Raw genomic sequence first — 13,361 nt, forward strand, 5'->3', positions numbered from 1 at the left:
TATGTTCCACATCACAACTTTACACCTAACAACAATTTACACAAGATTTCAATATTTGATTAATGAGAATGAATCTGTACACAACATTGCGGTCTGGCTAAACGTAAGACAAACAAATCACCTGACACAAAAGCGTACACACGAGTTTACACGTCACCAACATTCACATCACACTGCCGAACTCAACATCTGTTAAGACGAGATAAAGTTTGTGGGTACTGAACGTCTCGCCAGTCTGCACACTGGGTTTTCTCAGTATTGAGGGGCTTGGCCTTGGGAAAAAAACCTTAAACGTCAGCTATCTGTGAAGGACAGATCCACAGCCCTGTTAGCAGCTTGTTTTATTTCCCCCTCGTGATTACTGTAGGTGACGGAGATCCAGGACTGGAGTGCAGCAAGTCCTCATAGCGCCGCCTACGTCCTGTGGGACAACGGGGCCAAGAACCTTTACCGAGTCGGCTTTGAGGGCATGGTGAGTCTTTTGCACGTGCGCGCACACACACACACACACACACACGCGTCTCACAAAGCGACAGCTGTTCCAGGGTAGAGCCCTATTGAGGAACCCCCAGCAGCCGGCATGTGCGTGCTTTTGTTCAGGCAGCTGGAAGCTCCATCTACATGATAAAGGGAATCTGCCGCTTCTTTTTGTTTCCCGCGTGCACTCTTTGGAGGTCAGGGGGAAAAACAGGGCAGGGACGGGAGTCTGGCGAAAGCGTGCCGCTTTCATTTAACCCCCAGTTTCCCGCCTCTTTATTGGCCGAGAGCTGCTGCGCTGGGTTTGAATTTGAGCCTGTGGGACTGTGAGGACTCGTGCCGGGGGCTTTGTTTTTCAGATCGCTGTCGTGTTCAGGAATCCGTTGTGCCTGATACTGAAAAGGGAATACTTTTTAAACCCTTAAATGAATCGAGAATCAATCCAGCGACTCGTGTTTTTTAGTTACGATCTGCGATCTTCTAAAACAGCCTTTTTAAAAATTTCATTTTAGTTCCTTTTTTGAGTTTTTTTTATTATCGCCAGATAAAACGAGTGGCAGGAAGTAAACACTTCTGCTCAGAGCTCCTGCACTTCTGCGTTTACGAACTGATACGAGAATTATTTGCACTTTGCACTGTGTGTGTGTGTGTGTGTGTGTGTGTGTGTGTGTGTGCACATTTAGAACAAGTGCACGTCAGACAGACACTGTATGTAAATATACTACATGACCTGGTATCAAAAAGTTTCCAGACTCGCTCTGTTTACAAGCAAGAACTTTATTTATATCTGTTTTTACCCAATACCGACTTCAAAACAGTCCCCTTTTCCCCCTGCCGCAATCTGAAACGCGTCCTTCACAAGCGTATCTTCACAACGGTGTCAAAGCTGCGAGCTGCATCTTCATCTTCGGGAAATTAGTGCGTTATTAACACCTTCATTTTGACAGCCCTAATATATAAATAAAATTAGGGCTGTCAAAATAAAGGTGTTAATTTATGATTAATCTATTAATGTTTTTGTGAATATAATAATTTATTTTTCCTGCCTTGCAGTCGGACCTGAAATGTGTGCAAGATGCCAAAGGAGGAACTTTCTACAGAGACCACTGTCCAGTCTTGGGTGAGTAGTACCGTCTCGTGTGTGTGTGTGTGTGTGTGTGTGTGTGTGTGTGTGTGTGTGTGTGTGTGTGTGTGTGTTTTTCAGGACCTGCACAATAAGGTTAAATATTGTATGTTCACGTCGGGATACATTTTTTTTTGCCACAGAGTTTTATTTATTACATTTTTTTTTTAATACATTTAATTACAAATGGACAGAAATTGATTACAACTTTTTAACAATAAATGGTTAAAAATCGAATTCTTTTGAATATTACATTTTTTTAAACTTTTTTTTTTGTAAATAAAATCTGAGATCCTTGTAATCATGTACAAATTAAGTAAATTATTCAAATAAAACACAAAGCCGTTTTCTTCTATAGCAGTTTCTGAACAAAGCTGTAGCGGGATTATTGTCCTGCTTCATAGAAATGTTTGAATGATATATTTTTTTCCCTCATTTCATCTCACTGTTATAAAATCAGGTGTTTTATCCTCCTGAACAAGTCAGTAATCCTGAGTACTGTAAGATGTCCACTAGGTGGCAGCACCTTTTTCTTTTCGTTTATTTTTTCTTTTCCGCTTTGTCTTTTGAAACCTTCCCTGGCCAGCAGCCGTAATCGACCCGGAGCCGGTGCCGTTCCTGACCTCAGTCTAACCGCTGAAGTAAACACAATGTTCTCACTTAACATACGCTCGATGACGCTTCCATGTCTGCCCAAACCTGCTCAGTTTAATAAGTGTAATAATGAGCCAGAAGTGCTCTTAAAGGACCCTTTAAAATGAAGACGAGTGTTCTTTTAAACCATAAAGTTTATATTAAACGCTTCGTCGATGAGACTTTAACACCCCTGAGATCGGCGTCTGCCATTTGACGCGCGACCGATATTTTATTTACGAGCGATTCCGCGGGTTTATAGACATGACATTTAAACTCGCAACGACCCGCCAAGTGTCTCATCGCTCGCACAGAATTAGCATCAGCCAGGCAGCTTGCGTCGTCACGAAATCTTTCAGGGTGAACTCAAAGCCGTGTTTAGAGCTGAGAGAGGAATCAAAACCTGACGGATGCACACCAGAATTCTCGCTTCTGATTGGCTGGAAGATGTTTACCAACAGCAGCAGAGCAAGGCACGCGTTTACATTAACACGATCCGCGTAATGTTCTGTTTCCTTAGTAACAGCTTAGGCTTCAGGGGCTTCGGATAAAGAGCTGATAGCTAGGACGGATCTTACTTTCTGATAAACGATTAATCAAACTATCATTTTTTTTTCCAATCGAATACTGGATAATAAAAAAAAATATATATATATTAATAAAAATAATTATCTAATGAATAAATGAAAAAAAAAACAAGCAGCGTCTGTGGTCCGCCTCTTGAGGGCGCTCTCGTCATGCAAAAAGCCGGAAAAACTATCCTTAAAAACGACACTTGTGGACAATCATACTTTATTTTTTCCCTTATTTTCCCTCTTTATTGTTTAATATTGTTTGATGTTTAATATTTGCTGTTGTTTTCCTGTAACCTCACTGACATCTGTACATATTTTCTTTCTTTCTTCTTCTTCCGGCTGCTCCCGTTAGGGGTCGCCACAGCGGATCATCCGTCTCCACACTACGCTGTCCTCTACATCTTCCTCTATGACAAATAAAACTTGAAACGTGGATTTTTGCAGATAGTTCCAGCAATCAGCTGTCGGTGTCGTTTAACAGGCAAAAGCGATTCATTGGCCGACCTCCAATCGGACGTCCTGAAAGCGTTCCCGTGTCGCGAAACCTTACTTTGCAAAAGAGCTGTTGCTATGGATACGGTGCGCGTCCACGTAAATCGATTTGAATCGGCAAGTTTGCGATCCGAAACGAACCGGCGCTTTTTCCGACCAATCGGAACGATTCGTAAACGTGTCTGACGGAATTTCGCGCTACGCTTCTTCCAGGCGAACAGAACGGGAACAGGAACCCGGGCGGCCTGCAGATCGGAGACCTGGTCAACATCGATCTGGACCTGGAGATCGTCCAGTCTCTTCAGCACGGCCACGGGGGCTGGACGGACGGCATGTTCGAGACCCTCACCACCACCGGCACGGTGTGCGGCATCGACGAGGACCACGACATCGTCGTCCAGTATCCCAGCGGGAACAGGTCTGAGTACTTTCCAAACGCTTTATTTTGTTTGTTTGCTTATTTATTTATTTCTCACATTGCCTGACACTGTACAAAGTCAGCAGATCAGTGTATCTCTGCTCCTGGCTGCTTTTCCCATGCTGACTCTTTGTGCCAATTTTGAGGAGAACCTGACGTTGAAGCCTCCTGATGATCTTGCACACACGAATCAGATTTTTTTTTCTCCCCCTTCCCGTCTGATCAACGTGCTGCAGGTGGACGTTTAACCCGGCTGTCCTGACCAAAGCAAATGTGGCTCGCAGCGGTGAGGTCCCGGCCGGGGCTGAAGGAGGAACCTCTCAGTTCATGGTGGGGGATCTGGTGCAGATCTGCTACGACATCGACCGCATCAAACTGCTGCAGAGGGGCCACGGGGAGTGGGCCGAGGCCATGCTGCCGGTGAGCTTTCCATCCCATAATCACACACGCATGCATAGAGAGATCGTTATACATTCCACCAACATAAGAACAAATGTTTGTGGACACCGATTATGTTTGGGGGAATGTGGAGCTGTTAATTCTTGATTTTTTTTAATTTTTTTTATTATAAATGTACTTATGGGCTTTTCTTTCTTTTCTGTTGTTTTTGTTGTGGTTATTATTATTACTTATGATTAGGTCTCGTGTTTGAAAAGGTTTACATGTTTGTCCCTGTGGACGAGGTTTAACTGGTTTCCAATATTCGTTTGTATCATGCTAGTAATAAAAGTTGTGAGATCGGCCTTCAGGGTTTTTATCCTTTTAAATTCGCCTCCTCCTAGTTTTTAAAGCCAAAGTGTCTCCTCGCCTCCTCCTCGCTCTTTTTTTCGCTCTGTATTTATTTATTTTAAAATTTTTTCCTTTTTTTTTTCCACTCGTGTTAATGCGTATAAGGATGGAGTTTAAAGAAAGGACACAGCTCAGATAAATCCGTCTGCATGTGTGTGTGCGTGTTCCTCTGTAGACTCTGGGGAAGATGGGCCGAGTGCAGCAGATCTACTCTGACAGCGATCTGAAAGTGGAGGTGTGCGGTACATCCTGGACCTACAACCCAGCCGCCGTCACTAAAGTGGCTCCTGCAGGTTCTGCCATTACCAACGCATCCGGAGGTACAACACACACACACACACACACACACACACACAGTCTTTAGTGTTTTTCTTTTCAAAAAGAAATTTTCCCTCTAGTATTTAAAATTTTTTAATTGTCATAAAAGAAAAAACAAACAAACAAAAAAAAATAAATTATTTTTTTTAATTACTTGTAGATTCAGATTTTTTAAAATCTTTTATTCCATTTGACTTCCGAGGTCGTACTGTTACACACACTCTGTGCTTATACAGCCGTGTCCTGAGATCGTTTAGTGATACAAGTCCTTCCATGTCGTTTGACTCGTCCTTGATTAACCTGTAAAAACTCTGAAGAGAGATCTGTCCTGATTAAAGCGTGTCCTCCTGTCCTCAGAGCGTCTGTCTCAGCTGCTCAAGAAGCTGTTTGAGACGCAGGAGTCCGGAGACATCAATGAGGAGCTGGTGAAGGCTGCGGCTAATGGAGACCTGGCCAAAGTGGAGGACATCCTCAAGAGACCGGACGTAGACGTAAGAATTATTTATTTATGTTAATGCTCACGTGTGTTTGTCTGTTTTTTTAGCAGCTTCGGTGTTTAGAAATAATCACCTTTCGTAGCCTTCAGCGTTCCTGAGATCACAGTTCCACTCTGAGATTGCGAGCGCGTGAACACGTCAGGCTTTTACTGACACGCGGCTTTGAAACGCCGCAGTCCTGAAAAGCTCATTATTATCTGCAGCTGGTTAATTATTTGAAATCATTTTTTTTAAACATGTTCGTTAATGAATAAATGAATCTATTAATTTTATTATTATTATTATAATTTTCTTTTAATCATCCAGTTCCATCTTGAATACATTCTCTCTCTTTTAAAGCATATTTTTTACAAAATTATTTTTATTGTACTTTTTTCAAACATGTTCAATTAAAAAAAAAAAATTATTCGCTTCACTTTCTTAAACATGAACTCGAAAAAAAAAATGTGTTTTTAATTAAAAAAAAAGATACATATGTAAACAAACAATTTCTTTTATAAAAAATTTTAAATGTTATATAATTTTTTATAATTTTTATTTATTTACTTTTTTTTAAAGATTCAAGAGATTTATTTATTTTGTTTGTTTTTTTTAAACATCTTTCTTTGGCCAGTCGTTTGAAATTGTTTTGGTTTTGTTTGTATTTTCCGTTCTGTTTTATTATAAATCCTGGTTCTGTTGCAGTTTTGCTGTTTGACTTTGATCATTCTGAACTGGGGTTCGGCTGCTCTGTAGCTCCGGCGGTGTCCTGCTCCTCCTGAGTTTGCTGACCCTCTGTATCGCCTGCACCAGAATCGTTAGAGAGGGAAAAATGGCGTGTCGGTGTTGGAGAGTGAGTGGCGCAGTGCCCTGCTGGCCCCCACAGGACTCATCGCTTAGAACAGAGAGAGAGAGAGAGAGAGAGAAGGAGGGATAGGGAGGAAACGAAGGAGGTAGAGAAGGAAAAGGAGGGGGTCGAGCGTCCAAGCAGTTTCTCCCGTCAGGAAAAGACGTGTCCTGTGAACGCTCCATGGAGCTCAGGGCATCAATATTCATGCCATCACACGCTGCTTTAACTTACCGCAGCGCTGCAGATCACACACCCGAGTGCGCACACACACACACACACACACACACACACACACCCGAGTGCGCACACACGCACACACACACTCATCTATATTCCTGGCCTAACGTGTGTACTTGTGTATGTTTGCCGCTTTTGTGTGTCAGGTGAACGGACAGTGCGCAGGACACACGGCCATGCAGGCGGCCAGTCAGAACGGCCACGTGGACGTCCTCAAGCTGCTTCTCAAACACAACGTCGACCTGGAGGCTGAGGTAATCCTGAACCTTGTCCTTTCCTTCCCACAAATCATCTCGTCCCGCACACCGACCCCCACGCACGGTCTCGTCCCGCACACCGACCCCCACGCACGGTCTCGTCCCGCACACCGACCCCCACGCACGGTCTCGTCCCGCACACGGACCCCCACACTATTTAATCCCGCACACGGACATGCACAGGCTTGTCACATTGAATCCTTTTTTTTTTTTTTTTATGTATTTGAATGAAATAAATGTATCGTAAAAAATCTTTTTTTTTTTTTATATATATATATATATATATATATATATATATATATATATATATATATATATATATATATATATATATATATATATAAGCCACACTCTCCTAAACCCAGATTATTAATCAGACTTGGATTTCTGAGCTGCTTAAATTGTGTATTTTATTTTTTCCTCTTTGAGATCTTTAGATTAAAATGCCTGCTCCCCAGGTTTTCTCGCCTCACCTACATCAATACCCGTCATTAATAACACTCTTGTAGCCGAAGGAGCACGAATCTCTACAGAATCTAGTGGAACATTTTCCCAGGAACATCTTCAAAACGCAAATACCGTTAACCTTCCGTCTTTTATAGTGTATGTATAGTGTTGGAAATTTTATTAGATTATCGTAGATTAAGACTCATATTATTGAGTAATGTGACAGTTTCATGTGTAGAGTTTAATTCCTGGGATGCACAACGCAGTCAAAGCAGAGAATTTAGATGAGTTTTGGGGCAAAAGTTTGATCACTGGGTCAAAACTAAAGTATCTTAGCAGAGCATAAGAGTAGAGCATCTCCTTCATTCCTCATCATAAGAGAAGAGCATTTTCCACATCCAGATGATGAACTGAAAGAGCTGGACGGATTAAAGCGCCGCTGCATTGCTCTCGTACAGTATAGCGTGAGAGTGCATTGTGGGTAATGTAATATCAGACACCAAAGCGAGAACGGACATGAGTGAAGTTATAAAAGGGGAATTTTCCGTGTTGTGAAGGATAAAGACGGAGACCGGGCGGTGCATCACGCCTCGTTCGGAGACGAGGGATCGGTCATCGAGGTGTTGCACCGAGGCGGGGCCGACCTCAACGCCAGGAACAAGCGCAGACAGACCCCGTTGCACATCGCTGTCAACAAGGGCCACCTTCAGGTCGTGAAGACGCTGCTGGACTTTGGCTGCCACCCCAGTCTTCAGGTAGAACTTCCATGAACCTCATTCCAACAGTCAAACAGTCTCGTTCGTCTGAGCTTCGCATAATCGCGGATCTCTGTGCTTCCTGTAGGACTCGGAAGGAGACACGCCTCTCCACGACGCCATCAGCAAGAAGAGGGACGACATGCTGTCCGTGCTCCTGGAGGCCGGCGCTGACGTCACCATCACCAACAACAACGGCTTCAACGCTCTCCATCACGCAGCGCTGCGCGGGAACCCCAGGTACGGACGCTTCCCTTTTCCATCAGCTTGAAAGTCAACCAGGGATCGAGTCGGTGTCTCGGTCGTTCCTGGCGTTTCTTCAGGACGTGGTGTTTTCCTCAAACGCTTTCCGCGCTTTGCGTTCCGGAATCGTCTTTCTACACGTTTTTAATTTTCGTTTGTTGTAGTTATTTGAATACGTACGTATGGCGTACGTTTTGTGCGTACGCATGTTTGTAAACGAGACCCTGGAGCTGTCCAGAGTTTAGCGGGTGGTACGCCGGTAATATCGGTCCGTGGGGAAACACGGTGCTCCGTGTGGAGTAAAAAATTTGCCTCAATGCGCAGATTCAGCACTTTCTCCCTTGTCAAGGAAACTGAAGCGGATTTATGCCACGTGTCCTAATAATATGACACTTGGGTGTGGGTTTCTATACACAAACACATGCATTTTGTGGTTTTGAGTTTAATTGTTCTTCATGATATCCCGGGATGTTTTTATTACGTCTGGCGTAGTTTTTCTAAACGTAGTTTTTGTGCAGTTCTTTGTTTCATCGGATCATGTGTGTAGCAGAGTCCAGTCCAGTCCAGTCAATACACTATGAGGGGTGTGTGTGTGTGCGTTTTAAATATAGATCAAGTGTTACAGAAAAAAGCTTTGAAAGGCGTTTAGAAAAATGTGGAATCTATCTATCTATCTATCTATCTATCTATCTATCTATCTATCTATCTATCTATCTATCTATCTATCTATCTATCTATCTATCTATCTATCTATCTATCTATCTATCTATCTATCTGTAATAGGTGTTTTTATTTTATTATAATATTTATTGCTACATGCCGCATGATGAAACAAATAGAGAAAATTCATAAATAGGTAATTTTTATCTTTTTATGGATGCGCAAAAAAAATCCCCCTTTTCCTTTTTTTTTCCTGTTTTTAAATATGAAATCAGAGAAAAGGAACAAATGCGTCGTAATGCACCGCTTTGTATTTTTAATCGCGAATCAAAAAAACGAATGTACACGTATGTTATTTGTGGTTCTGTTAGTTTCGTTTAAGGTCTCTTTAGTATATTTCTCGTGTGTGTGTGTGGTTATTGCAGGGCTCTGCTTGTCAGTGAGGTCTAGGTCGTCCCTCTGTGCCACTCTGTTTACACTGCTGTCACTGCATTCGCTTCTAGCAGCACAAACAGTGTGATTAATATCCCGTGACTTCCTGCAGTGTGTTCCAGAGCCTGCAGTTCATTTCTTTTGCTTTCAATTTGACCAACTGCCCGAGCGTTTTAATTACAAGGCGAAAAGCTCGTCCTCCAACACACCACACGTACATCTTTTGTTTGATTGTGTATGTATATGTCTGTGTGCAAGTGTATATCTGTCTTTGTGTGTATGTGTATATTAGTCTTGGTGTGTGTGTGTGGTTCTGTGAGCATGTGTGTATATACATTTTGGTGTTTGTGTATCTGTGTGTGTGTGTGTGTGTGTGTGTGTGTGTGTGTGTGTGTGTGTTTGTGTGTGTGTGTAAAACCCCCCACACTCTACAGCATCTGGCTTTTATCTGCTCTCCTCTTCACACCAGATCACTGCCTGTATAAGGCGTGTGTGTGTGTGTGTGTGTGTGTGTGTGTGTGTGTGTGTGTGTGTGTGTGTGTGTGTGTGTGTGTGTGTGTGTGTGTGTGTGTGTGTGTGTGTGTGTGTGTGTGTGTGTGTGTCCAGGCTTAGCTACATCTCAGGATTCAGCACTCGCTCTTCCATGCTCACAACCGTCCTGTACATGGACTCACAATATACATTGCATGTGATAATGTTGATACACGCTGCATAAAACACACACACACACACACACACACACACACACACACACACACACACACACACACACACACACACACACACACACTGCTTAAAAACACAGCTGTAAAGTTATGAGGTTTATTTTTGGAAAACAGTTTGTTATGGATGTATATACAGGGAGGGAATGTCACATTTAAAAAATTATTATAAATATTTATATCCCAGTTTGAGACGGAGTCCACGATAGTTTCAATATTCAGAAAAAAAAAAAAAAAAGGTTTAGAGGTTTACATGTTTTCCATCAATTTAAAATTTATTTTTAATTAAATTTAATAAATGTTTTATTTTGTATTTAAATGTTGATTGAAGTTATGGTTTGTATTATTAATTGTTAAACATTTTAGTTAATCTTTATATTAGAAAATATTAAATTTAAATATAAAATGTATTTAATGTTCGTAATGAATTGATAGTGTAAATAAATAAATAAATAAATAAATAAATAAAGACAGAAAACCAGTATTAAATTGCAAGTTGTATTTGGTAAAAGCGAGTTGCATCAGCGTTCTGTTGTCGCGTTGGCGATGCCAGTTTCAACGTACATAATTTCTATAAATAAATTATTACACTCATTGAAATGACGAGAAGCACATCATGTCCATCTTCGGTAGGTAGGAGAAGCAGAAGCGTTCCTGTTGTCATCAAAGCATAGCTACAGCTGGTTGAAGGGGACCAAATCCATTGAAGCTGTGATTTGGTTCCATTTTACCAGCTTTAGCAAAGCATTGGACTCCTCAGCGCCGTCAGACGGTCCGGCTCAGAGATTACACAACGTCCCGCACGAAAGGTTCAAGGATATGCCCCGTCTTGGCCCTGACGCACGGGATCGTGGTATCTCCGGCGTACCCCTCCGCCGAGCCGCCGCCCCCTTTCCCTTAGCTTTTTTTTGCCTGGAAAGAAAAATTGCTCCCGGAGAGAAAAGGATAATAATAATCTGTCCTGGTACACTTGATCCGTGTCACGGAGTCATGTAGCAATTACAGCAGCTGATGGATGGGGCTCTGTGTTGCCCAGGCGTCCGTCACACGTCCTCCTCTGCTCTATTTCTCTCATCACGTTCTCTGCTCGTTCCCCCCCCCGGCGTCCCAGGGCACGCCGGCGAGCTTTGATTTTTCAACTTTAATTACGGAAAGCGCCAAGGAGGAGCGCTCCTCAGAGTCTCGTCTCGGCGTTTAAGAAAAACAAACGGCAATATTCGCTTGGTTCCCGAGAAGCCCGTTTAGGAATAGGGCTCAGTATGGCGCTCGTTAAGCGGCAGACGCCGAAGTGCTATTTCCACCGCGGGACCCCCGCCTTCGCCCCCTCGGCATCCGAGGCGACTCTCGGACCCCCAAATATGCAGGCCATAAGTGGGCAAAAGCCAGGGATGGCAGCTGAGCGTTTTTTATAATGTCAGCATCTGCTGTGGATGTCAGTCAGGCCGAGCAGTGGAGTGGGGTTGGGGGGTTATTTGGGGGAAAGGGGGCAGGACTTAGCGCAGATACACAACGATATCGGTGACGGCGCAAATTTGAAAAATGGGCTTTTGGTTTCACAAACGAAGGCTTTTTACGCTTAGCCCTTCGTTATCTTCTGAAACAACTAAATGTACGACTTATCTTTATCGATCAAGTTCGTCACACAAGACACCAGAGTTTGTAGAACAGAATTCCGGGATTAAATAGACTTCACAATTCTTACACATAAAAATGCCATGTGCTATTTGGGTGTAACTGGAGAATTTCGTAGAATTGCGCCATGTTTTTCATAGAGGCAAAGAATGTGTATTCCCCCCTTTTTTATTCGTCACGAAATCAGCTGATGGTTCGAAAATTCCTGCTTCGTCACTGCGTCCTAATCCGACTCCTGTGGCCCGTTAAAGCTTTCGGCCAGGCTTGCAGATGCGAACAATGAACCCCCGCTGAGCGACCCGCGTTTCCACAGAAGTGTCGCTTTAGAAATTTTTTTGGATGGAAAACTTACCAGAGATGTGCGTACATTCGAGGTGCATCTGGCAACCTTTCAAGGCCTATATTGCAGCATCGTATCGAACTGTCCAAATCTAGCGTTCCGCATCAAACACGCTATCTAGCATGCAAACTGCTTTCTTTATCAGGGAGAAGGGCGAGATCTCGGAAATACCAAATACGCGCTGCAGTGAGTTCACACACACGTACAAACCGCTCTATACTTACCTCTGGTAACCCGATTCGCCGATCAGCACCTGACCGAGAATACATACTTCTTTACATTCCATAGCTGTCATATGTTCATATGGGCATATAAAGAAGTATGTACACCAAGTAGGTAAAGCAACGAATCATCACGTCCTTGTTTTTCCTTTTTCGGTTAACGTTCAGAGATCTGATGTACAAGAGAAAATGTTTGGGTTCTGGTTGAGTCCAGGAGACTCTTTTTTTTCTATTTTTTTTTTTTCTTTCCCCCCTTCTCCCTATTGTGCAATCTTGCAGCAATACTCCGTATATAACGTAAGGTGACTTTGAGCCGTGCTTTAAAATAGACCTGCCTGGCTTGTTCTCACCCAACCCATCAGAACTGGCTGTTCTCACCAGCATGCGTTAAAGCATGTGCCGGTCCACATGCTGCGGTCTGCTCCACTGACCCTGGCTGTCCTCTAGAGATCTGACCGAGGATGAAAAAAATACAGCACCCAGGAATTTTGGTGAAAATACAAATAAATTTGTGCAATCTTTTGTCCTGGAGAAAAGTCCTGAAAAAAGGAGAGGAAAAAAAAGAGAGCATCTCGTTCCTGTACTCCTCGAGGGAAATGTAAAATCCTGAAAACCAAGGCACCGTCCTATCCTCGTATCAGTTTGCATTTCGCCACACACGAGGAGTCTGACCACATCCTCGCGCCGCACATTAATCCGACCGCTGAGGTTTGAAAAGAAAAAAAACCCGAGGTTGATCCAAGTGGAACAGGAAGCTATTGTGACTGGGATTTGGGCTTTAGGTACACAGACGAGGGCCAGAGGTCACATGCAAGGGATAATGCCCACTCAGCAGTTACGGATTGGCCCTGGTGTTTCATTTTTTTTTTTTTTTTGCAAAGCCCGCCCTCTTTTTTTCCTTACATTGCGTTTTCGTAAACGGGCGTCCCATTTACCCTCCCGAACGCACGCACCTCGGCCCAGAGGATGCCGGAGATCGATAAGCGTTGGCGCCCTGGCGTGAAATGTTCAGTCACTCTCTAATGAATCTTTGCTCCAGCTCCACACATTCCACAAGTCAACGCCGCCCCTGTTTCACCCCTCTCTCACCACCCTCCCTTTCACCTTCCTTCCCTCTTTCCCTCTCTCCGAACCCTATCTGAAGTTGAAGCCCTATCGGATGGGGTGGAAAAATAACAGAAGGGCACTTTAGACACGCTAGTCCGGGCACCGGTGGAAATCCTGGAAGAGTTTTTTTTTAGCAGCTCCAACATGTCAGCAAAGG

At 43.4% G+C, this 13,361-nt stretch overlaps 1 protein-coding gene across 11 annotated transcripts in view; it reads left to right on the forward strand.

Moving 5' to 3' along the window:
- Window positions 1-13,361, forward strand: part of mib1 (MIB E3 ubiquitin protein ligase 1) — a gene marked incomplete at its 5' end in the record, with an annotated part of 48,398 nt that overhangs the window by 5,055 nt on the left and 29,982 nt on the right. For all 11 annotated transcript variants that reach the window (XM_083525016.1, XM_083525022.1, XM_083525020.1 and 8 more), the window contains 9 exons: window positions 368-472; window positions 1,531-1,597; window positions 3,514-3,718; window positions 3,955-4,138; window positions 4,683-4,827; window positions 5,183-5,316; window positions 6,535-6,642; window positions 7,650-7,847; window positions 7,936-8,087. In XM_083525016.1, coding sequence (XP_083381142.1) covers window positions 368-472; window positions 1,531-1,597; window positions 3,514-3,718; window positions 3,955-4,138; window positions 4,683-4,827; window positions 5,183-5,316; window positions 6,535-6,642; window positions 7,650-7,847; window positions 7,936-8,087 — 1,298 coding nt within the window. The remainder of the gene's footprint in view (window positions 1-367; window positions 473-1,530; window positions 1,598-3,513; window positions 3,719-3,954; window positions 4,139-4,682; window positions 4,828-5,182; window positions 5,317-6,534; window positions 6,643-7,649; window positions 7,848-7,935; window positions 8,088-13,361) is intronic.

Source organism: Silurus aristotelis (assembly GCF_946808225.1).
Source record: "Silurus aristotelis genome assembly, chromosome: 22".
NCBI classification, from domain to species: domain Eukaryota; kingdom Metazoa; phylum Chordata; class Actinopteri; order Siluriformes; family Siluridae; genus Silurus; species Silurus aristotelis.